Here is a 25,121-nt window from a genome sequence, read left to right on the forward strand (position 1 = left end):
GGGCCGGGGAAATGGTCCCGAAATGGTCCCAAAGTGATCCCAAAGTGATCCCAAAGTGATCCCAAAGTGGTCCCAAAGTGATCCCAAAGTGATCCCAAAACCTGCCCAAAGTGATCCCAAAATGATCCCAAAAATGCCCCAAAAAATGATCCCAAAACCACCCCAAAGTGATCCCAAAAAATGATCCCAAAGTGGTCCCAAAATGATCCCAAAGTGATCCCAAAATGATCCCAAAACCACCCCAAAGTGATCCCAAAGTGGTCCCAAAATGATCCCAAAGAGATCGCAAAACCACCCCAAAGTGATCCCAAAAATTGATCCCAAAATGATCCCAAAACCACCCCCAAATGATTCCAAAGTGATCCCAAAGTGATCCCAAAGTGATCCCAAAATGATCCCAAAATTATCCCAAAATAATCCCCAAAATGCCCCAAAAAATGATCCCAAAATGATCCCAAAGTGATCCCAAAATGATCCCAAAATGTCCCAAAAAATGATCCCAAAATGATCCCAAAATGATCCCAAAACCACCCCAAAGTGATCCCAAAATGATCCCAAAAAATGATACCAAAGTGATCCCAAAATGATCCCAAAATAATCCTAAAAATGCCCCAAAAAATGATCCCAAAATGATCCCAAAGTGATCCCAAAATGGTCCCAACGTGATCCCAAAGTGATCCCAAAAATGCCCCCAAAAATGATCCCAAAATGATCCAAAAATGTCCCAAAAAATGATCCCAAAATGATCCCAAAACCACCCCAAAGTGATCCCAAAAAATGTTCCCAAAGTGATCCCAAAATGATCCCAAAATAATCCCTAAAATGCCCCAAAAAATGATCCCAAAGTGATCCAAAGTGATCCCAAAGTGATCCCAAAACCACCCCAAAGTGATCCCAAAATGATCCCAAAAAATGATCCCAAAATGATCCCAAAAAATGATCCCAAAGTGATCCAAAGTGATCCCAAAATGATCCCAAAACCACCCCAAAGTGATCCCAAAGTGATCCCAAAAATGCCCCAAAAAATGATCCCAAAATGATCCCAAAACCACCCCAAAGTGATCCCAAAATGATCCCAAAGTGATCCCAAAATGATCCCAAAAAATGATCCCAAAGTGATCCAAAAATGATCCCAAAGTGATCCCAAAGTGATCCCAAAACCACCCCAAAGTGGTCCCAAAATGATCCCAAAATGATCCCAAAGTGATCCCAAAATGGTCCCAACGTGATCCCAAAGTGATCCCAAAAATGCCCCCAAAAATGATCCCGAAATGATCCCAAAGTGATCCCAAAGTGATCCAAAAATGTCCCAAAAAATGATCCCAAAATGATCCCAAAACCACCCCATAATGATCCCAAAGTGATCCCAAAGTGATCCCAAAATGATCCCAAAATGATCCCAAAGTGATCCCAAAGTGATCCCAAAACCACCCCAAAGTGATCCCAAAAAATGATCCCAAAAAATGATCCCAAAGTGATCCCAAAGTGATCCCAAAATGATCCAAAAATGCCCCAAAAAATGATCCCAAAATGATCCCAAAACCACCCCAAAGTGATCCCAAAATGATCCCAAAGTGATCCCAAAAATTGATCCCAAAATGATCCCAAAATGATCCCAAAGTGATCCCAAAGTGATCCCAAAGTGATCCCAAAAATGCCCCAAAAAATGATCCCAAAATGATCCCAAAATCACCCCAAAGTGTTCCCAAACCACCCCAAAATGATCCCAAAGTGATCCCAAAATGATCCCAAAAATGCCCCAAAAAATGATCCCAAAATGATCCCAAAGTGATCCCAAAATAATCCCCAAAATGCCCCAAAAAATGATCCCAAAATGATCCCAAAGTGATCCCAAAAATGCCCCAAAAAATGATCCCAAAACCACCCCAAAGTGATCCCAAAATGATCCCAAAATGATCCCACAACCGGCCCAAAATAATCCCAAAACCACCCCAAAACCGCCTCAAAATAATCCCCAAAATATCCCAAAATGAGCCCAAAAAATTATTCCAAAACCAGCCCAAAACTGCTCAAAAAATGATCCCAAAAAATGATCCCAAAATAACCCCAAAATAATCCCAAAAACTGATCCCACAACTGGCCCAAAATAATCCCAAAATCACCCCAAAACTGCCTCAAAATAATCCCCAAAATAATCCCAAAATAATCCCAAAAATATCCCAAAATAATCCCAAAAACCATCCCAAAAATATCCCAAAATAATCCCAAAAACACCAAAATCATCCGAGAAAAGGACCCCAAAACCACCCCAAAATGATCTCAAAAAACGACCTCCAAAAATCCCCAAACCACCCCAAAAATACCCTAAAACCACCCCAAAAATCTCCCAAAATCACCCCAAAAATCACCCAAAATCACCCAAAATCAGCCCAAAAATACCCCAAAATCACCTCAAAATGGTGAATTTGGGGTTTTTGGGGGAGATTTGGGGTTTTTGGGGGGGGAATTTGGGGGTTTTTGGGATTTGGGGAATTTTTGGCGATTTTTTGGTGTTTTTTTTGTGGATTTTTGGCGATTTTTTTGTGATTTTTGGAGCATTTTTTGGCCGTTTTTAAAGGATTTTTGGTGATTTTTTGAGGATTTTTGGTGATTTTTGATGATTTTTGGAGCATTTTTTGGTGATTTTTGGGTGAATTTTTGAGGATTTTTGGTGATTTTTTTGGTGATTTTTGGAGCATTTTTTGGCCATTTTTAGTGATTTTTCTGAGGATTTTTGGTGATTTTTTTGTGATTTTTGGAGCATTTTTTGGTGATTTTTTGGCGATTTTTTTGTGGATTTTTGGCGATTTTTTTGTGATTTTTGGAGCATTTTTTGGCCGTTTTTAAAAGATTTTTGGTGATTTTTTGAGGATTTTTGGTGATTTTTGATGATTTTTGGAGCATTTTTTGGTGATTTTTGGGTGAATTTTTGAGGATTTTTTGTGATTTTTTTGGTGATTTTTGGAGCATTTTTTGGCCATTTTTAGTGATTTTTCTGAGGATTTTTGGTGATTTTTTTGGTGATTTTTGGAGCATTTTTGGTGATTTTTTGGCGATTTTTTGTGGATTTTTGGCGATTTTTTGGTGATTTTTGGAGCATTTTTTGGCCGTTTTTAAAGGATTTTTTGGGTGATTTTTTGATGATTTTTGGTGATTTTTTGGTGATTTTTTGAGCAATTTTTGGTGATTTTTGGGTGAAATTTTGAGGATTTTTGGTGATTTTTGGAGCATTTTTGGGCCATTTTTAGTGATTTTCTGAGGATTTTTGGTGATTTTTTGGTGATTTTTGGAGCATTTTTGGGCGATTTTTTGATGATTTTTTTGTGGATTTTGGTGATTTTTTAGTGATTTTTGGAGCATTTTTTTGCCATTTTTAAAGGATTTTTGGTGATTTTTTGAGGATTTTTGGTGATTTTTGATGATTTTTGGAGCATTTTTTGGTGATTTTTGGGTGAATTTTTGAGGATTTTTTGTGATTTTTTTGGTGATTTTTGGAGCATTTTTTGGCCATTTTTAGTGATTTTTCTGAGGATTTTTGGTGATTTTTTTGTGATTTTTGGAGCATTTTTTGGTGATTTTTTGGCGATTTTTTTGTGGATTTTTGGCGATTTTTTTGTGATTTTTGGAGCATTTTTTGGCCGTTTTTAAAAGATTTTTGGTGATTTTTTGAGGATTTTTGGTGATTTTTGATGATTTTTGGAGCATTTTTTGGTGATTTTTGGGTGAATTTTTGAGGATTTTTTGTGATTTTTTTGGTGATTTTTGGAGCATTTTTTGGCCATTTTTAGTGATTTTTCTGAGGATTTTTGGTGATTTTTTTGGTGATTTTTGGAGCATTTTTGGTGATTTTTTGGCGATTTTTTGTGGATTTTTGGCGATTTTTTGGTGATTTTTGGAGCATTTTTTGGCCGTTTTTAAAGGATTTTTTGGGTGATTTTTTGATGATTTTTGGTGATTTTTTGGTGATTTTTTGAGCAATTTTTGGTGATTTTTGGGTGAAATTTTGAGGATTTTTGGTGATTTTTGGAGCATTTTTGGGCCATTTTTAGTGATTTTCTGAGGATTTTTGGTGATTTTTTGGTGATTTTTGGAGCATTTTTGGGCGATTTTTTGATGATTTTTTTGTGGATTTTGGTGATTTTTTAGTGATTTTTGGAGCATTTTTTTGCCATTTTTAAAGGATTTTTGGTGATTTTTTGAGGATTTTTGGTGATTTTTGATGATTTTTGGAGCATTTTTTGGTGATTTTTGGGTGAATTTTTGAGGATTTTTTGTGATTTTTTTGGTGATTTTTGGAGCATTTTTTGGCCATTTTTAGTGATTTTTCTGAGGATTTTTGGTGATTTTTTTGTGATTTTTGGAGCATTTTTTGGTGATTTTTTGGCGATTTTTTTGTGGATTTTTGGCGATTTTTTTGTGATTTTTGGAGCATTTTTTGGCCGTTTTTAAAGGATTTTTGGTGATTTTTTGAGGATTTTTGGTGATTTTTGATGATTTTTGGAGCATTTTTTGGTGATTTTTGGGTGAATTTTTGAGGATTTTTTGTGATTTTTTTGGTGATTTTTGGAGCATTTTTTGGCCATTTTTAGTGATTTTTCTGAGGATTTTTTGTGATTTTTTTGGTGATTTTTGGAGCATTTTTGGGCGATTTTTTGATGATTTTTTTGTGGATTTTTGGCGATTTTTTGGTGATTTTTGGAGCATTTTTTGGCCGTTTTTAAAGGATTTTTTGGGTGATTTTTGATGATTTTTGGTGATTTTTTGGTGATTTTTTGAGCAATTTTTGGTGATTTTTGGGTGAAATTTTGAGGATTTTTGGTGATTTTTGGAGCATTTTTGGGCCATTTTTAGTGATTTTCTGAGGATTTTTGGTGATTTTTTGGTGATTTTTGGAGCATTTTTGGGCGATTTTTTGATGATTTTTTTGTGGATTTTGGTGATTTTTTAGTGATTTTTGGAGCATTTTTTTTTGCCATTTTTAAAGGATTTTTGGTGATTTTTTTGGTGATTTTTGGAGAATTTTTTGGTGATTTTTGGTCATTTTTGGGGTGGTTTTGGGGCTGTTTTGGATGAATTTTTGCGGCTGATTTTGTGGCATTTTGGGCTGGATTTTGGGGTGGTTTTGGGGCTGTTTTGGGCTGGATTTTGGGGTGGTTTTGATGTCGTTTTTGGGTTGGTTTTGGTGTCATTTTTGAGGTGATTTTGTGGTGATTTCCTGGCTGGTTTTGGGGCGATTTTGAGCTGCTTTGGGTTGGTTTTGGGGCATTTTGGACCCAATTTTGGGCCGATTTTTGGGGCAGTTTTTAGGATAATTTTGGGGTAATTTTGGGGTAATTTTGGGGTGATTTTGGGGGGATTTTGGGGGGATTTTGGGGCTTTTTGGTGTCATTTTTGAGGTGTTTTAGGGTTGATTTTGGGATGGTTTTGGGGTCATTTCTGGGCCATTTTTGGGGAGTTTTTGGGTCTGATTTTGGGGTGGTTTTGAGGCTGTTTTAGGTGAGGTTTCGGGGTCACTTTGAGGAGCTCTGGGATGATTTTGGGGTGGTTTTGGGGAGTTTTTGGGTCTGATTTTGGGGTGGTTTTGATGTCACTTATGAGGTGTTTTAGGGGTGATTTTGGGGTGGTTTTGGTGTGGGTTGGGGAGGTTTCTTGGCTGATTTTGGGGTGGTTTTGGGCTGATTTTGGGATGGTTTTGGGAATGGTTTTGGGGTGGGTTTTGGGTCAGTTTTGGTGTCATTTTAGGATGATTATGGGATGGTTTTGGGGTCATTTCTTGGACATTTTTGGGGTGGTTTGGGGGCTGTTTCAGGTGAGGTTTTGGGGTCAGATGTGAGGAGTTCTGGACCCAATTTTGGGCCATTTTGGGACCGATTTGGGGCAGATTTTGGGACCAATTTTGGGGTGGTTTTGGGGTGATTTTGGGGCTGATTTTGGGATGATTTTGGGGTGGGTTTTGGGTCAGTTTTGGTGTCATTTTCGGGTGATTTTGAGATGGTTTTTGGGTCATTTCTGGGACATTTTTGGGGTGGTTTTGAGGCTGTTTTAGGTGAGGTTTTGGGGTCACTTTGAGGAGCTCTGGGATGATTTTGGGGAGGTTTTGGGGAGATTTTGGGTCTGATTTTGGGGTGGTTTTGATGTCACTTTTGAGGTGTTTTTGGGGTGATGTTGGGGTGTTTTTGGTGTGGGTTGGGGTGGTTTCTGGGCTGATTTTGGGGTGGTTTGGGGCTGATTTTGGGATGGTTTTGGGGTGGGTTTTGGGTCAGTTTTGGTGTCATTTTTGGGTGATTTTGAGATGGTTTTTGGGTCATTTCTAGGGAGTTTTTGGGGAGTTTTTGGGGTGGTTTGGGGGCTGTTTTAGGTGAGGTTTTGGGGTTAGATGTGAGCAGTTCTGGGTTTGTTTTGGGGACTTTTTTGGGGTGGTTTTGGGTCGGTTTTGATGAATTTTTGAGGCTGGTTTTGTGGCATTTTGGGTGGTTTTGGGGTGGTTTTGGTGTCATTTTCAGGGTGTTTTTGTGATGATTTCCTGGCTGGTTTTGAGGTGATTTTGAGCTGATTTGGGGGTGATTTTTCCTGCATTTCCCGTAATACTTTGGGCCGATTTTTGGGTAATTTTGGGGGTGTTTTAGGGGTGATTTTGGGGTGCTTTTGGTGTGGGTTGGGGAGGTTTCTGGGCTGATTTTGGGGTGGTTTTGGGGCTGATTTTGGGGTGGTTTTGGGGAGTTTTTGGGGCTGATTTTGCGGTGGTTTTGGGGCTGATTTTGGGATGATTTTGGGGTGGGTTTTGGTGTCATTTTAGGGTGATTATGGGATGGTTTTGGGGTCATTTCTTGGACATTTTTGGGGTGGTTTGGGGGCTGTTTTAGGTGAGGTTTTGGGGTCAGATGTGAGGAGTTCTGGACCCAATTTTGGGCCATTTTGGGACCGATTTGGGGCAGATTTTGGGACCAATTTTGGGGTGATTTTGGGGTGATTTAGGGCTGATTTTGGGCTGATTTTGGGAATGGTTTTGGGGTGGGTTTTGGGTCAGTTTTGGTGTCATTTTAGGGTGATTTTGGGATGGTTTTTGGGTCATTTCTTGGACATTTTTGGGGTGGTTTGGGGGCTGTTTCAGGTGAGGTTTTGGGGTCAGATGTGAGGAGTTCTGGACCCAATTTTGGGCCATTTTGGGACCGATTTGGGGCAGATTTTGGGGCCAATTTTGGGCCGATTTTTGGGCAGTTTTTAGGGTAATTTTGGGGTGATTTTGGGGTGATTTTGGCATCCCCAGCTGTGCGACACGGCCGAGTCGCTGCTGTGGTTCCTGCTCGGGGGGGATTTTGGGGGGATTTTGGGGCTTTTTGGTGTCGTTTTTGAGGTGTTTTAGGGGTGATTTTGGGGTGGTTTTGATGTCACTTTTGAGGTGTTTTTGGGGTGATTTTGGGGTTTTTGGTGTGGGTTGGGGAGGTTTCTGGGCTGATTTTGGGGTGGTTTGGGGCTGATTTTGGGATGGTTTTGGGGTGGGTTTTGGGTCAGTTTTGGTGTCATTTTTGGGTGATTTTGAGATGGTTTTTGGGTCATTTCTAGGGAGTTTTTGGGGAGTTTTTGGGGTGGTTTGGGGGCTGTTTTAGGTGAGGTTTTGGGGTTAGATGTGAGCAGTTCTGGGTTTGTTTTGGGGACTTTTTTGGGGTGGTTTTGGGTCGGTTTTGATGAATTTTTGAGGCTGGTTTTGTGGCATTTTGGGTGGTTTTGGGGTGGTTTTGGTGTCATTTTCAGGGTGTTTTTGTGATGATTTCCTGGCTGGTTTTGAGGTGATTTTGAGCTGATTTGGGGGTGATTTTTCCTGCATTTCCCGTAATACTTTGGGCCGATTTTTGGGTAATTTTGGGGGTGTTTTAGGGGTGATTTTGGGGTGCTTTTGGTGTGGGTTGGGGAGGTTTCTGGGCTGATTTTGGGGTGGTTTGGGGCTGATTTTGGGGTGGTTTTGGGGAGTTTTTGGGGCTGATTTTGGGGTGGTTTTGGGGCTGATTTTGGGATGATTTTGGGGTGGGTTTTGGTGTTATTTTAGGGTGATTATGGGATGGTTTTGGGGTCATTTCTTGGACATTTTTGGGGTGGTTTGGGGGCTGTTTTAGGTGAGGTTTTGGGGTCAGATGTGAGGAGTTCTGGACCCAATTTTGGGCCATTTTGGGACCGATTTGGGGCAGATTTTGGGACCAATTTTGGGGTGATTTTGGGGTGATTTAGGGCTGATTTTGGGCTGATTTTGGGAATGGTTTTGGGGTGGGTTTTGGGTCAGTTTTGGTGTCATTTTAGGATGATTATGGGATGGTTTTGGGGTCATTTCTGGGACATTTTTGGGGTGGTTTGGGGGCTGTTTCAGGTGAGGTTTTGGGGTCAGATGTGAGGAGTTCTGGACCCAATTTTGGGCCATTTTGGGACCGATTTGGGGCAGATTTTGGGACCAATTTTGGGGTGATTTTGGGGTGATTTAGGGCTGATTTTGGGCTGATTTTGGGGATGGTTTTGGGGTGGGTTTTGGGTCAGTTTTGGTGTCATTTTAGGGTGATTTTGGGATGGTTTTTGGGTCATTTCTTGACATTTTTGGGGTGGTTTGGGGGCTGTTTCAGGTGAGGTTTTGGGGTCAGATGTGAGGAGTTCTGGACCCAATTTTGGGCCATTTTGGGACCGATTTGGGGCAGATTTTGGGGCCAATTTTGGGCCGATTTTTGGGCAGTTTTTAGGGTAATTTTGGGGTGATTTTGGGGTGATTTTGGCATCCCCAGCTGTGCGACACGGCCGAGGTCGCTGCTGTGGTTCCTGCTCGGGGGGGATTTTGGGGGGATTTTGGGGCTTTTTGGTGTCGTTTTTGAGGTGTTTTAGGGGTGATTTTGGGGTGGTTTTGATGTCACTTTTGAGGTGTTTTTGGGGTGATTTTGGGGTTTTTGGTATGGGTTGGGGAGGTTTCTGGGCTGATTTTGGGGTGGTTTGGGGCTGATTTTGGGATGGTTTTGGGGTGGGTTTTGGGTCAGTTTTGGCGTCATTTTTGGGTGATTTTGAGATGGTTTTTGGGTCATTTCTAGGGAGTTTTTGGGGAGTTTTTGGGGTGGTTTGGGGGCTGTTTTAGGTGAGGTTTTGGGGTCAGATGTGAGCAGTTCTGGACCCAATTTTGGGCCATTTTGGGACCGATTTGGGGCAGATTTTGGGGCCAATTTTGGGCCGATTTTTGGGCAGTTTTTAGGGTAATTTTGGGGTGATTTTGGGGTGATTTTGGCGTCCCCAGCTGTACGACACGGCCGAGTCGCTGCTGTGGTGGGTGCCGGGCCCGCAGCGCCGCATCCCGCGCCTCCTGGGCCGCATGCGGGATTTCATCGCGCGCCGCGTGCGGGACAACGCGCGCAGCCTCGACCCCCAGAGCCCCCGCGACTTCATCGACGCCTTCCTGCTGCAGATGGACAAGGTTGGGGGGCCTGGGGGGGTCCTGAGGGGTTTGGGGGGGTCCTGAGGGGTTTGGGGGGGGTCCTGGGGAGATTTCGGGGGGGATTTGGGGGGTCCTGAGGGGGGTTTTTAGGGGGGTTCTGAAGGGTTTTTGGGGCGGTTTGGGGAGGTTTTGGGGGGTCTTGAGGGGTTCTAAGGGGTTTTGGGAGGTCCTGAGGGGTTTGGGGGGTCCTGGGGAGATTTTGGGGGGGATTTGGGGGGTCCTGAGGGGGTTTTTGGGGGCGTTTGGGGGGGATTTGGGGGGTCCTGAGGGGGTTTGGGGGGGTCCTGAGGGGTTTTGGGGGCGTTTGAGGGGAATTTGGGGGATCCTGAGGGGGTTTTGGGGGGTCTTGGGGAGATTTTGAGGGTATTTGGGGGGTCTTGAGGGGGTTTTGAGGGGTTTTGGGGGGGTTTGGGAGGTTTGGGGGGGTCCTGAGGGGTTTTTGGGGGGGTTCTGAGGGGGTTTTGGGGGTGCTTTGGGGAGGTTTTGGGGGGTCCTGGGGAGATTTTGGGGGGGATTTGGGGGGTCCTGAGGGGGTTTTGAGGGGATTTGGGGAGGTTTTGGGGGGATTTGGGGGGTCCTGAGGGGGTTTTGGGGGGGTCCTGGGGGAATTTTGGGGTGGATTTGGGGGGGATTTGGGGGATCCTGAGGGGTTTTTAGGGGATTTGGGGAGGGTTTTGGGGGGTCTCGAGGGGTTTTGGGGGGTCCTGAGGGGTTTGGGGGGTCCTGAGGGGTTTTTAGGGAGGTCCTGAGGGGTTTTGGGGGTGTTTGGGGGGATTTGGGGAGGTTTTGGGGGATCCTGAGGGGTTTTGGGGTGTTTGGGGAGGTTTTGGGGGTCCTGAGGGGTTTGGGGTGGTCCTGGGGAGATTTTGGGGGCGTTTGGGGGGGATTTGGGGGGTCCTGAGGGGGTTTTGAGGGGATTTTGGGAGGTTTTGGGGGGTCCTGAGGGGGTTTTAGGGTGGTCCTGGGGAGATTTTCGGGGTGTTTGGGGGGGTTTGGGGGGTTTTTAGGGGATTTGGGGAGGTTTTGGGGGGTCCTGAGGGGTTTGGGGGGGTCCTGGGGAGATTTTGGGGGGGATTTGGGGGGTCCTGAGGGGGTTTTAGGGGATTTGGGGAGGTTTTGGGGAGTCCTGAGGGGTTTGAGGGGGTCCTGAGGGGTTTTGGGGAGGTTTTAGGGAGGTTTTGGGGGATCTTGAAGGGTTTTTGGGGGGTCCTGAGGGGGTTTTGGGGGGGTCCTGAGGGGTTTGGGGGGGGTCCTGAGGGGTTTTGGGGGCATTTGGGGGGGATTTGGGGGGTCCTGAGGGGTTCTAAGGGGATTTGGGGAGGTTTTGGGGGGGTCCTGAGGGGTTTGGGGTGGTCCTGGGGAGATTTTGGGGCCATTTGGGGGATATTTGGGGGGTCCTGAGGGGGTTTTAGGGGGGTCCTGAGGGGTTTTGGGAGAGTTTGGGAGGTTTTGGGGGGTCCTGAGTGGGTTTTGGGGGGTCCTGGGGAGATTTTGGGGGCGGTTTGGGGGGGATTTGGGGGGTCCTGAGGGGGTTTTGAGGGGATTTTGGGAGGTTTTGGGGGGGATTTGGGGGTCCTGAGGGGTTTTGGGGGTGGTACTGGGGAGATTTTGGGGGCGTTTGGGGGGGATTTGGGGGGTCCTGAGGGGTTTTGGGGGCGGTTTGGGGGGGATTTGGGGGGTCCTGAGAGGGTTTTGAGGGGATTTTGGGAGGATTTGGGGGCATTTGGGGGGTCCTGAGGGGTTTTTAGGGGGGTTCTGAGGGGTTTTATGGGCGGTTTGAGGAGGTTTTGGGGGGTCCTGAGGGGTTTGGGGTGGTCCTGGGGAGATTTTCGGGGTGTTTGGGGGGGATTTGGGGGGTCCTGAGGGCGTTTTGAGGGGATTTTGGGAGGTTTTGGGAGGTCCTGAGGGGTTTGGGGGTGTCCGGGGGAGATTTTGGGGGGGGATTTGGGGGGTCCTGAGGGGGTTTTAGGGGATTTTGGGAGGTTTTGGGGAGTCCTGAGGGGTTTGGGGGGGTCCTGAGGGGTTTTGAGGAGGTTTTAGGGAGGTTTTGGGGGATCTTGAAGGGTTTTTGGGGGGTCCTGAGGGGGTTTTGGGGGGTCCTGAGGGGTTTGGGGGGGGTCCTGAGGGGTTTTGGGGGCATTTGGGGGGGGATTTGGGGGGTCCTGAGGGGTTCTAAGGGGATTTGGGGAGGTTTTGGGGGGGTTCTGAGGGGTTTGGGGTGGTCCTGGGGAGATTTTGGGGCCATTTGGGGGATATTTGGGGGGTCCTGAGGGGGTTTTAGGGGGGTCCTGAGGGGTTTTGGGAGAGTTTGGGAGGTTTTGGGGGGTCCTGAGGGGTTTGGGGGGATCCTGGGGAGATTTTGGGGGCGTTTGGGGGGATTTGGGGGGTCCTGAGGGGGTTTTAGGGGGGTCCTGAGGGGTTTTGGGGAGGATTTGGGGGATTTTGGGGGGGTCCCGAGGGGTTTTTTGGGGGAGTTTGGGGAGATTTGGGGGGGTCCTGAGGGGGTTTGGGGAGGTCTTGAAGGGTTTTGGGGGGGATTTCTCTGATTTTGGGGTGGAATTTGGGGATTTTGGGGGGATTTTTATGGGATTTTTGGTGAATTTGGGGATTTTTTTTGGTGAATTTTGGATTTTTTGGGATTTCTCTGATTTTGGGCTGGAATTTGCGTTTTTGGCAGGAGAATTTGGGGATTTTTGGGGGCATTTCTCTGATTTTGGGGTGGAATTTGGGGGATTTAAGGGGGATTTTTATGGGATTTTTGGTGAATTTGGGGATTTTTTTTGGGTGAATTTTGGTTTTTTTTGGGATTTCTCTGATTTTGGGTCGGAATTTGCGTTTTTGGCAGGAGAATTTGGGGATTTTTGGGGGCATTTCTGTGATTTTGGGGTGGAATTTGGGGGATTTAAGGGGGAATTTTTGGGGGATTTTGGTGAATTTTGGTTTTTTTTGGGATTTCTCTGATTTTGGGTCGGAATTTGCGTTTTTGGCAGGAGAATTTGGGGATTTTTGGGGGCATTTCTGTGATTTTGGGGTGGAATTTGGGGGATTTAAGGGGGATTTTTATGGGATTTTTTTTGTGAATTTGGGGATTTTTTTTGGTGAATTTTGGATTTTTTGGGATTTCTCTGATTTTGGGCCGGAATTTGCGTTTTGGCAGGAGAAGGGGGACCCGGGCTCGGCGTTCACGCAGGAGAACCTGGAGCTGACCACGCTGAACCTTTTCTTCGCCGGCACCGAGACCGTGAGCTCCACGCTGCGCTTCGGCCTCCTCTTCCTCATGAGGCACCCGCACATCGAAGGTGCCCCCAAAACACCAAACGCCCCCGTTGGCACCCCAAAACCCCCAAATCCCCGCCCCAAAAACCCAAATTCACGCCCCAAATCCCCAAATTCCCACTCCAAAAGTCCCAAATTTCCACCCCAAATTCCCAAATTCCCACCCCAAATCCCCAAATCCCCAAATCCCCAAATTCCCAAATTCCCAAATTCCCACCTCAAATTCCCACCCCAAATTCCCACCCCAAATCCCACCCCAAATCCCCAAATTCCCACCCCAAAACTCCCAATTTCCCACCCCAAATCCCCACCCCAAAAGTCCCAAATTCCCACCCCAAATTCCCACCCCAAATCCCCAAATCCCCAAATCCCCAAATTCCCACCCCAAATCCCCAAATTCCCAAATTCCCAAATTCCCACTCCAAATTCCCACCCCAAATCCCCAAATCCCCACCCCAAAACTCCCAATTTTCCAAATCCCAAAGTTTGAAATCCAAATCCCCAAATCCCCAAATCCCCAAATTCCCACCCCAAAACTCCCAAATTCCCACCCCAAATTCCCAAATCCCCAAATTCCCACCCCAAATTCCCACTCCAAATCCCCAAATTCCCACTCCAAATTCCCAAATCCCCAAATTCCCACTCCAAATTCCCACCCCAAACCCCCAAATTCCCACCCCAAATTCCCAAATCCCCAAATCCCCAAATTTCCACCACAAAACTCCCAAATTCCCACTCCAAATTCCCACCCCAAAAGTCCCAAATTCCCACCCCAAATCCCCAAATCCCCAAATCCCCAAAATCTCCAAATTCCCATCCCAAATTCCCAAATTCCCATCCCAAAACTCCCAAATTCCCAAATTCCCACCCCAAATCCCCAAATTCCCACCCCAAAAGTCCCAAATTTTCACCCCAAATTCCCAATCCCAAATCCCCAAATTCCCACCCCGAAAGTCCCAAATTCCCACTCCAAATCCCCAAAGCCCCAAATTCCCAAATTCCCACCCTAAAATCCCCAAATTCCCACCCCAAATTCCCAAATTCCCACTCCAAAACTCCCAATTTTCCAAATCCCAAAGTCTGAAATCCAAATCCCAAATCCCCAAATCCCCAATCCCAAATTTCCAACCCCAAATTCCCAAATCCCCAAATCCCCAAATCCCCAAATTTCCACCCCAAAATCCCCAAATTTCCACCCCAAATTCCCAAATTCCCAAATCCCCACCCCAAAATCCCCAAATTTCCACCCCAAATCCCCAAATTCCCATCCCAAAATTCCAAAATTCCCACCCCAAATTCCCAAATTCCCACCCCAAATTTTTAGGATTTTTTTTTTTTTTTGCGATTTTTGGGGGATATTTTGGGATTTGGCGGGGGGGATTTTTTGGGGTTTTTTTAATTTTTGGAGGGGATTTTTTGGGGGATTTTTGGGATTGTTTTTGAGCTTTTAATTTCAATTTTTGGGGATTTTTTTCCGCTGCCAGAGAAGGTTTTCGAGGAGATCTCGCGCGTGATCGGCCCCGGCCGCGAACCCAAATCCCAAATCCCAAATCAAGAATTTTTGGGATTTTTTGGGATTTCTTTGGGGGGATTTTGGGTGAATTTTGGGCATTTTTGGGGGGGATTTTTTGGGAATTTTGGGGTGGATTTTTTAAGGATTTTTGAGGGGGGATTTTTGAGGGGATTTTTAGGATTATTTTAGTGATTTTTGGGGGATTTTTTGGGGGATATTTTGGGATTTGGCGGGGGGGATTTTTTGGGGTTTTTTTAATTTTTGGAGGGGATTTTTTTGGGGGATTTTTGGGATTGTTTTTGAGCTTTTAATTTCAATTTTTGGGGATTTTTTTCCGCTGCCAGAGAAGGTTTTCGAGGAGATCTCGCGCGTGATCGGCCCCGGCCGCGCCCCGGCGCTGTCGGACCGGGCGCGGATGCCGTTCACCGACGCCGTCATCCACGAGATCCAGCGCTGCAGCGACCTCATCCCCATGAACGTCCCCCACAGGGTCACCAGGGACACCCAATTCCGGGGGTACCAAATCCCCAAGGTGGGCAAACACCCCAAAATCCCCTTCAAAACCACCCCCAAAATCCCATCAAAATCCCCTTCCAAAGAGCCCTAAAATGGTGCTGAAATTCCTGTTAAAATCCTCCTAAAAATTCCTTTAAATCCTCCTGAAATTCCCCTAAAAATCCTCCTAAAATTCCCTTCAAATCCTCCTGAAATTCCCCAAAAATCCCTTAAATTCCCCCTAAAAAATCCCCCAAAATCCTCTGAAATATCCCAAATATTCCCTCATCCCCATGAACGTCCCCCACAGGGTGCCACATCCCCAAGGTGGGCAAACACCCCAAAATCCCCTTTAAATCCTCCTGAAATTCCCCAAAAAAAGTCCTAAAATTCCCTTAAAATCCTCCTAAAATTCCCCTGAAATTCCCTTAAAATCCTCCTAAAATTCCCCTAAAATTCCTTTAAAATCCTTCCAAAATCCTCCTAAAATCCCCTAAAAATCATCCTAAAATTCCCCTGAAATTCCCTTAAAATCCTCCCAAAATTCCCCTAAAAATCCCCTAAAAATCATCCTAAAATTCCCCCAAAATTCCCCAAAAATCCCCTAAAAATAAAAAAAAAAATCCCCAAAAAATCCCCAAAAATCCCCAACCCCTCCTGCCCATGAACGTCCCCCACAGGGTCACCAGGGACACCCAGTTCCGGGGGTACCAAATCCCCAAGGTGGGAAACACCCTAAAATTCCTTTAAATCCTCCTGAAATTCCCCAAAAAACCGTCCTAAAATTCCCTTAAAATCCTCCTAAAATTCCCCTGAAATTCCCTTAAAATCCTCCTAAAATTCCCCTAAAATTCCCTTAAAATCCTCCTAAAATTCCCCTGAAATTCCCTTAAAATCCTCCCAAAATTCCTCAGAAATTCCCTTAAAATCCTCCTAAAATTTCCCTAAAATTCCTTTAAAATCCTTCCAAATTCCTCCTAAAATTCCCTTAAAATCCTCCTAAAATTCCCCTAAAATTCCCTTAAAATCCTTCCAAATTCCTCCTAAAATTCCCTTAAAATCCTCCCAAAATTCCCCTAAAATTCCCTTAAAATCTTTCCAAAATCCTCCTAAAATTCTCTTAAAATCCTCCCAAAATTCCCCTGAAATTCCCTTAAAATCCTCCTAAAATTCCCCTGAAATTGCCCTTAAAAATCCCCTAAAAATCATTCTGAAATCCCCTTCAAAACAACCCGAAAATTGTCCTAAAATTCCTGTAAAAATCCTCCTAAAAATCCCTTCAAATCCTCCTGAAATTCCCCAAAAATCCCCTAAAAAATAAAAAAAAAATCCCCAAAAATCCCATAAAAATCCCCTTCCAAAGAGCCCTAAAATGGTGCTGAAATTCCCCTAAAATCCCCTGAAATTTCCCTAAAAAATCCCCCTAAAATCTTCTTAACCCTCCCAAAAATCCTGCGCAAATTCCTCTAAAATTCCCTTAAAATTCCCCTAAAAATCCTCCTAACATTCCCCTAAAAATCCCTTAAAATTCCCCTAAAAATCCTCCTAAAATTCCCCTAAAATCCTTCTAAAATCCTCCTGAAATTCCCCTAAAAACCGTCCTAAAATTCCCTTAAAATCCTCCTAAAATTCCCTGAAATTCCCTTAAAATCCTCCCAAAATTCCCCTAAAAATCCTCCTAAAATTCCCCTGAAATTCCCTAAAAATCCTCCTAAAATCATCCTAAAATTCCCCTAAAAATCTCTTCAAATCTGCCCAAAACACCCCTAAAATGCCCTTAAAAATTCCCTAAAAATCATTCTGAAATCCCCTTCAAAACAACCCTAAAATTGTCCTGAAATTCCCCTAAAAAATCCTCCTAAAATCTCCTGAAATTTCCCTAAAAATCCCCTAAAATTCCCTCAAAAATCCCCTGAAATTCCTCGAAAAATCCTCTTAAAATCCCCTGAAATTCCCCTAAAAATCCACCCAAAAATCCCTAAAAATCCTCCCAAAAATCCCCTGAAATTCCCCTAAAAATCCTCCTAAAATCCCACTGAAATTCCCCTAAAAATCCTCCTAAAATCCCACTGAAATATCCCTAAAATCCTCCTAAAAATCCTCCTAAAATCCCCTAAAATCCTCCTAAAAATCCTCCTAAAATCTCCTGACATTCCCCTAAAAATCCTCCTAAAATCCCCTAAAATCCTCCTAAAAATCCTCCTAAAATCCCACTGAAATATCCCTAAAAATCCTCCGAAAATCCCCTGAAATTCCCCTAAAAATCCTCCCAAAAATCCTCTGAAATTCCCCTAAAAATCCTCCCCAAATTCCCTTAAAATCCACCCAAAAATCCCCTGAAATTCCCCTCAAAATCCTCCCAAAATCCCCTGAAATTCCCTCAAAATCCTCCCAAAATTCCCTTAAAAATCTCCTGAAATTTCCCAGAAAATCCCCCAAAAATCCCCCTGAAATTCCCTCAAAATCCTCTTAAAATCCCCTGAAATTCCCCTAAAAATCCTCCCCAAATTCCCTTAAAATCCACCCAAAAATCCCCTGAAATTCCCCTAAAAATCCTCCTAAAATCCCCTGAAATTCCCTCAAAATCCACCCAAAATTCCCTTCAAAATCTCCTGAAATTTCCCAGAAAATCCCCTAAAAATCCTCCTAAAATTCCCTCAAAATCCTCTTAAAATCCCCTGAAATTCCCCTAAAAATCCACCCAAAAATCCCCTGAAATTCCCCTAAAAATCCTCCTAAAATCCCCTGAAATTCCCTCAAAATCCTCCCAAAATTCCCTTCAAAATCTCCTGAAATTTCCCAGAAAATCCCCCAAAAATCCCCCTGAAATTCCCTCAAAATCCTCTTAAAATCCCCTGAAATTCCCCTAAAAATCCACCCAAAAATCCCCTGAAATTCCCCTAAAAATCCTCCTAAAATCCCCTGAAATTCCCTCAAAATCCTCCCAAAATTCCCTTAAAAATCTCCTGAAATTTCCCAGAAAATCCCCCAAAAATCCCCCTGAAATTCCCTCAAAATCCTCTTAAAATCCCCTGAAATTCCCCTAAAAATCCACCCAAAAATCCCTAAAAATCCACCCAAAAATCCCCTGAAATTCCCCTAAAAATCCTCCCAAAATCCCCTGAAATTCCCTCAAAATCCACCCAAAATTCCCTTCAAAATCTCCTGAAATTTCCCTGAAAATCCCCTAAAAATCCCCCTGAAATTCCCTCAAAATCCACCCAAAATTCCCCTCAAATCCCCTGAACCTCCCCCGAAAATCCCCAGGACCCCAAATCCCCTTTGAGCGACCCCAAATCCCCAAAAGTGACCCCAAAACCCCAAAAGTGACCCCAAAACTGACCCCAAAAATCCCCCAATGACCCCATTGATCCCAGTGACCCCAAATCCCCATAAGTGACCCCAAAACCCCAAAAGTGACCCCAAAACTGACCCCAATGACCCCATTGATCCCAGTGACCCCAAAGCCCCTTTGAGTGACCCCAAAAGTGACCCCAAAACTGACCCCAATGACCCCAGTGACCCCACTGACCCCAAACCCCTCTGACCCCAAAAATCCCCCAAAAATCCCCCATTGATCCCAGTGACCCCAAACCCCCTATGTGACCCCAAAACCCCATAAGTGACCCCAAAACTGACCCCAAAAATCCCCCAGTGACCCCACTGGTCCCAGTGACCCCAAATCCCCTTTGAGCGACCCCAAATGACCCCAATGACCCAAAGCCCCATAACTGACCCCATAAGTGACCCCAAAACTGACCCCAATGACCCCATTGATCCCAGTGACCCCAAATCCCCATAAGTGACCCCAAAACCCCATAAGTGACCCCATAAGTGACCCCAAAACTGACCCAAATGATCCCAGTGACCCCACTGACCCCAAACCCCTCTGACCCCATAAGTGACCCCATAAGTGACCCCAAATCCCCTTTGAGTGACCCCATAAGTGACCCCAATGACCCCATAAGTGACCCCAATAATTCCCCCAATGACCCCATTGATCCCAGTGACCCCAAATCCCCTTTGAGTGACCCCAGAACCCCAAAAGTGACCCCAAACTGACCCCAGAACCCCAAAAGTGACCCCATAACTGACCCCAGAACCCCAAAAGTGACCCCATAACTGACCCCAATGACCCCAAAACTGACCCCTATGACCCCAAAACCCCATAAGTGACCCCAAAACTGACCCCAGAACCCCATAAATGGCCCCAAAACCCCATAACTGACCCCATAAGTGACCCCAAAACCCCATAAGTGACCCCAAAACTGACCCAAATGACCCCAAAATGCCATAAGTGACCCCATAACTGACCCCAGAAGTGACCCCAGAACCCCAAAACTGACCCCAAAACCCCACAAGTGACCCCATAAGTGACCCCATAAATGACCCCATAAGTGACCCCAAAACCCCATAAATGACCCCCAAACCCCACAAGTGACCCCAAAACTGACCCCAGAACCCCAAAAGTGACCCCACAAGTGACCCCAGAACCCCACAAGTGACCCCAAACCCCACAAGTGACCCCAGAACCCCACAAGTGACCCCAGAACCCCACAGGTGACCCCAAAAGTGACCCCACAGGTGACCCCAAACCCCACAGGTGACCCCCCCTTTTCCCAGGGCATGGACGAGTTCCCGGTGCTGCACGACCCCAAACCCTTCACCCCAGTGACCCCAAACCCCAACAGTGACCCCAAAACCCCAAAAGTGACCCCAAAAATGACCCCAAAACTGACCCTAAAACTGACCTCAGAACCCCAAACCCTGTAACTGACCCCATAAGTGACCCCAAAACCCCAAAAATGACCCCATAAGTGACCCCCAAACCCCAAAAGTGACCCCAGAACTGACCCATAAGTGACCCCCAAACCCCATAACTGACCCCATAAGTGACCCCAATGACCCCCAAACCCCATAACTGACCCCATAAGTGACCCCAGAACCCCAAAAGTGACCCCATAAGTGACCCCAATGACCCCCAAATGCCATGACTGACCCCCAATAACACCAATGACCCCAATGACCCAAATGACCCCAAAACTGACCCCAAAACCCCACAAGTGACCCCAAAAGTGACCCCAATGACCCCCAAATGCCATAATGACCCCAAAACTGACCCCAAAACCCCACAAGTGACCCCAAAAGTGACCCCAGAACTGACCCCCAGAACCCCACAAGTGACCCCAAAAGTGACCCCCAAACCCCAAAAGTGACCCCAAAACCCCAAAACTGACCCCAAAACCCCACAAGTGACCCCAGAACCCCACAAGTGACCCCAAAACCCCACAGGTGACCCCAGAACCCCACAGGTGACCCCAAACCCCACAGGTGACCCCCCCTTTTCCCAGGGCATGGACGAGTTCCCGGTGCTGCACGACCCCAAACCCTTCACCCCAATGACCCCAAACCCCAACAGTGACCCCAAAACCCCAAAAGTGACCCCAAAACCCCAAAAGTGACCTCATAAGTGACCCCCAGAACCCCAAAACTGACCCCAAAACTGACCCAAATGGCCCCAAAACTGACCCCAGAACTGACCCCAGAACCCCAAAAGTGACCCCATAAGTGACCCCAATGACCCCAATGACCCCAAAACTGACCCAAATGACCCCAAAACCCCATAAGTGACCCCAAAACTGACCCCAGAACCCCAAAAGTGACCCCAAAAGTGGCCCCAAACCCCAAAAGTGACCCCACAAGTGACCCCAATGACCCCAAACCCCATAACTGACCCCAAAAGTGACCCCAAAACCCCATAAGTGACCCCATAAGTGACCCCGGAACCCCATAAATGACCCCAAAAGTGACCCCAATGACCCCATAAATGACCCCAAGCCCCAAAAGTGACCCCAAAACCGTTGTAGGGCACGGACGTGTTCCCGGTGCTGAGCTCGGTGCTGCACGACCCCAAATCCTTCAGGAACCCCCACGAGTTCGACCCCGGCAATTTCCTGGACGAGCGGGGGCGGTTCCAGCGCAACGAGGCCTTCGTGCCCTTCTCGGCAGGTGGGGCACGGACACGGCACAAACCGGGCCAGAAACGGCCCCGAAAGTCCCAGAAACACCCCAAAAATGGCCCCAAAACCACCCCAGAAACTGCCCCAAAACCACCCCAAAAACACCCCAAAACCAGCCCAAAAACACCCCAGAAATGGCCCAAAAATGGCCCCTAAAAATCCCAAAAACTGCCCCAAAACCACCCCAAAAATGCTCCAAAACCACCCCAAAACAGCCCCAAAACCACCCCAAAAACGGCCCCAAAAACGGCCCCAAAAGCACCCCAAAAACAGCCCAAAAATGGCCCCAAAAACTGCCCCAAAAACACCCCAAAACCAGCCCAGAAACTGCCCCAAAAACAACTCAAAAACACCCCAAAAATGGCCACAAAACCACCCCAAAACCACCCCAAAAACTGCCCCAAAAATGACCCCAGAACCAGCCCAGAAACGGCCCCTAAAAATCCCAAAAACACCCCAAAAACTGCCCCAAAAACACCCCAAAACCAGCCCAGAAACGGCCCCTAAAAATCCCAAAAACACCCCAAAAACGGCCCCAAAACCACCCCAAAAACAGCCCAGAAACGGCCCAAAATGGCCCCTAAAGATCCAAAAAACACCCCAAAAATGGCCCCAAAAACACCCCAGAAACGGCCCAAAAACTGCCCCAAAAACTGCCCCAAAAACACCCCAAAAATGGCCCCAAAACCAGCCAGAAACGGCCCAAGAAATCCCAAAAACACCCCAAAAACTGCCCCAAAAACTGCCCCAAAAACTGCCCCAAAAACTGCCCCAAAAAATCCCAAAAACACCCCAAAAACTGCCCCAAAAACAGCCCAGAAACACCCCAAAAACACCCCAAAAATGGCCCAAAAATGGACCCAAAAACGACCCCAAAACCACCCCAAAAACACCCCAGAAACGGCCCAAAATGGCCCCTAAAAATCCCAAAAACACCCCAAAAATGGCCCCAAAACCAGCCCAGAAATGGCCCAAGAAATCCCAAAAACACCCCAAAAACTGCCCCAAAAACTGCCCCAAAAACACCCCAAAAACGGCCCCTAAAAATCCCAAAAACGGTCCAAAGACACCCCAAAACCAGCCCAAAAACGGCTCTGAAAAATCCCAAAAACACCCCAAAAATGGCCCCAAAACCGCCCAAAAATCGCCCCAAAACAGCCCCGAAAACACCCCAGAAACAGCCCCTAAAAATCCCAAAAATACCCCAAAAATAGGCCCAAAAACACCCCAAAAACACCCCAGAAAGAGCCCCTAAAAATCCCAAAAACACCCCAAAAATGGCCCCAAAAACAGCCCAAAAACGGCCCCAAAAACGGCCCAAAACCACCCCAAAAACTGCCCCAAAAACATCCCAAAACCAGCCCAGAAACGATCCCGAAAATCCCAAAAACTGCCCCAAAAATGGCCCAAAAACTGCCCCAAAACCACCCCAAAAACTGCCCCAAAAACACACCAGAAACGGCCCCAAAAACACCTCAAAAATGGCCCCAAAAACACCCCAGAAACTGCCCCAAAACTGCCCCAAAAACACCCCAGAAACGGCCCAAAAACGGCCCCTAAAAATCCCAAAAATATCCCAAAAATGGCCCCAAAAACACCTCAAAAACACCCCAAAAATGGCCCTGAAAAATCCCAAAAACACCCCAAAAATGGCCCCAAAAAAGGCCCAAAAACCACCCCAAAAACACCCCAAAAACTGCCCCAAAAACACCCCAAAAACACCCCAAAACCACCTCAAAAATGGCCTCAAAAACACCCCAAAACCAGCCCAAAAACGGCCCCGAAAAATCCCAAAAACACCCCAAAAATGGCCCCAAAAACACCCCAAAACCGGCCCAGAAACGGCCCAAAAACGGCCCCTAAAAACCCCAAAACCACCCCAAAAACTGCCCAAAAACTGCCCAAAAACACCCCAAAAACTGTCCAAAAACTGCCCAAAAACACCCCAAAAACACCCCAAAAACACCCCAAAAACACCCCAAAAACTGTCCAAAAACTGCCCAAAAACTGCCCAAAAACTGCCCAAAAACACCCCAAAACCACCCCAAAAACTGCCCAAAAACTGCCCAAAAACTGCCCAAAAACTGCCCAAAAACACCCCAAAAACTGCCCAAAAACTGCCCAAAAACTGCCCAAAAACACCCCAAAAACACCCCAAAAACACCCCAAAAACTGCCCAAAAACACCCCAAAAACTGCCCAAAAACTGCCCAAAAACACCCCAAAAACTGCCCAAAAACACCCCAAAAACTGCCCAAAAACTGCCCAAAAACACCCCAAAAACACCCCAAAACCACCCCAAAAACTGCCCAAAAACTGCCCAAAAACACCCCAAAAACACCCCAAAAACTGCCCAAAAACTGCCCAAAAACACCCCAAAACCACCCCAAAAACTGCCCAAAAACACCCCAAAAACACCCCAAAACCACCCCAAAAACTGCCCAAAAACTGCCCAAAAACACCCCAAAAACACCCCAAAGACTGCCCAAAAACTGTCCAAAAACTGCCCAAAAACTGCCCAAAAACTGCCCAAAACCACCCCAAAAACTGCCCAAAAACACCCCAAAAACACCCCAAAAACTGCCCAAAAACTGCCCAAAAACTGCCCAAAACCACCCCAAAACCACCCCAAAAACTGTCCAAAAACACCCCAAAAACTGCCCAAAAACTGCCCAAAAACTGCCCAAAACCACCCCAAAAACTGCCCAAAACCACCCCAAAAACTGCCCAAAAACTGCCCAAAAACTGCCCAAAAACACCCCAAAAACACCCCAAAAACACCCCAAAAACTGCCCAAAAACTGCCCAAAAACTGCCCAAAAACTGCCCAAAAACTGCCCAAAAACTGCCCAAAAACACCCCAAAAACTGCCCAAAAACTGCCCAAAAACACCCCAAAAACTGCCCAAAAACTGCCCAAAAACTGCCCAAAAACTGCCCAAAACCACCCCAAAAACACCCCAAAAACTGTCCAAAAACACCCCAAAAACTGCCCAAAAACTGCCCAAAAACTGCCCAAAACCACCCCAAAAACTGCCCAAAACCACCCCAAAAACTGCCCAAAAACTGCCCAAAAACTGCCCAAAAACTGCCCAAAAACACCCCAAAAACACCCCAAAAACACCCCAAAAACTGCCCAAAAACTGCCCAAAAACACCCCAAAAACTGCCCAAAAACTGCCCAAAAACTGCCCAAAAACTGCCCAAAAACACCCCAAAAACTGCCCAAAAACACCCCAAAAACTGCCCAAAAACTGCCCAAAAACTGCCCAAAAACTGCCCAAAAACACCCCAAAAACACCCCAAAACCACCCCAAAAACTGTCCAAAAACTGCCCAAAAACTGCCCAAAAACTGCCCAAAAACACCCCAAAAACTGCCCAAAAACTGCCCAAAAACTGCCCAAAAACACCCCAAAAACACCCCAAAAACACCCCAAAAACTGCCCAAAAACACCCCAAAAACTGCCCAAAAACTGCCCAAAACCACCCCAAAAACTGCCCAAAAACTGCCCAAAAACACCCCAAAAACACCCCAAAAACTGCCCAAAAACTGCCCAAAAACTGCCCAAAAACACCCCAAAAACACCCCAAAAACACCCCAAAAACTGCCCAAAAACTGCCCAAAAACTGCCCAAAAACTGCCCAAAAACTGCCCAAAACCACCCCAAAAACTGCCCAAAAACACCCCAAAAACACCCCAAAAACTGCCCAAAAACTGCCCAAAAACTGCCCAAAAACTGCCCAAAACCACCCCAAAAACACCCCAAAAACTGTCCAAAAACACCCCAAAAACTGCCCAAAAACTGCCCAAAAACTGCCCAAAACCACCCCAAAAACACCCCAAAAACTGCCCAAAACCACCCCAAAAACTGCCCAAAAACTGCCCAAAAACTGCCCAAAAACTGCCCAAAAACACCCCAAAAACACCCCAAAAACACCCCAAAAACTGCCCAAAAACTGCCCAAAAACTGCCCAAAAACTGCCCAAAAACACCCCAAAAACTGCCCAAAAACTGCCCAAAAACACCCCAAAAACTGCCCAAAAACTGCCCAAAAACTGCCCAAAAACTGCCCAAAACCACCCCAAAAACACCCCAAAAACTGTCCAAAAACACCCCAAAAACTGCCCAAAAACTGCCCAAAAACTGCCCAAAACCACCCCAAAAACTGCCCAAAACCACCCCAAAAACTGCCCAAAAACTGCCCAAAAACTGCCCAAAAACTGCCCAAAAACACCCCAAAAACACCCCAAAAACACCCCAAAAACTGCCCAAAAACTGCCCAAAAACACCCCAAAAACTGCCCAAAAACTGCCCAAAAACACCCCAAAAACTGCCCAAAAACTGCCCAAAAACACCCCAAAA

At 46.1% G+C, this 25,121-nt stretch overlaps 2 protein-coding genes across 2 annotated transcripts in view; both read left to right on the forward strand.

The window, feature by feature from the left end:
- LOC131570466 (zinc finger protein 850-like) overlaps window positions 1-25,121 on the forward strand; it is a 748,589-nt gene that overhangs the window by 592,102 nt on the left and 131,366 nt on the right. The window lies entirely within an intron of this gene.
- Window positions 1-25,121, forward strand: part of LOC131570529 (cytochrome P450 2G1-like) — a 40,359-nt gene that overhangs the window by 11,081 nt on the left and 4,157 nt on the right. The window contains exons 5-8 of the mRNA XM_058822896.1: window positions 9,260-9,436; window positions 12,615-12,756; window positions 14,591-14,778; window positions 20,609-20,750. Of these exons, the coding sequence (XP_058678879.1) occupies window positions 9,260-9,436; window positions 12,615-12,756; window positions 14,591-14,778; window positions 20,609-20,750 (649 nt within the window). The remainder of the gene's footprint in view (window positions 1-9,259; window positions 9,437-12,614; window positions 12,757-14,590; window positions 14,779-20,608; window positions 20,751-25,121) is intronic.

The sequence above is a fragment of the Ammospiza caudacuta genome, chromosome 35 (assembly GCF_027887145.1).
Source record: "Ammospiza caudacuta isolate bAmmCau1 chromosome 35, bAmmCau1.pri, whole genome shotgun sequence".
Taxonomy (NCBI): Eukaryota; Metazoa; Chordata; class Aves; order Passeriformes; family Passerellidae; genus Ammospiza; species Ammospiza caudacuta.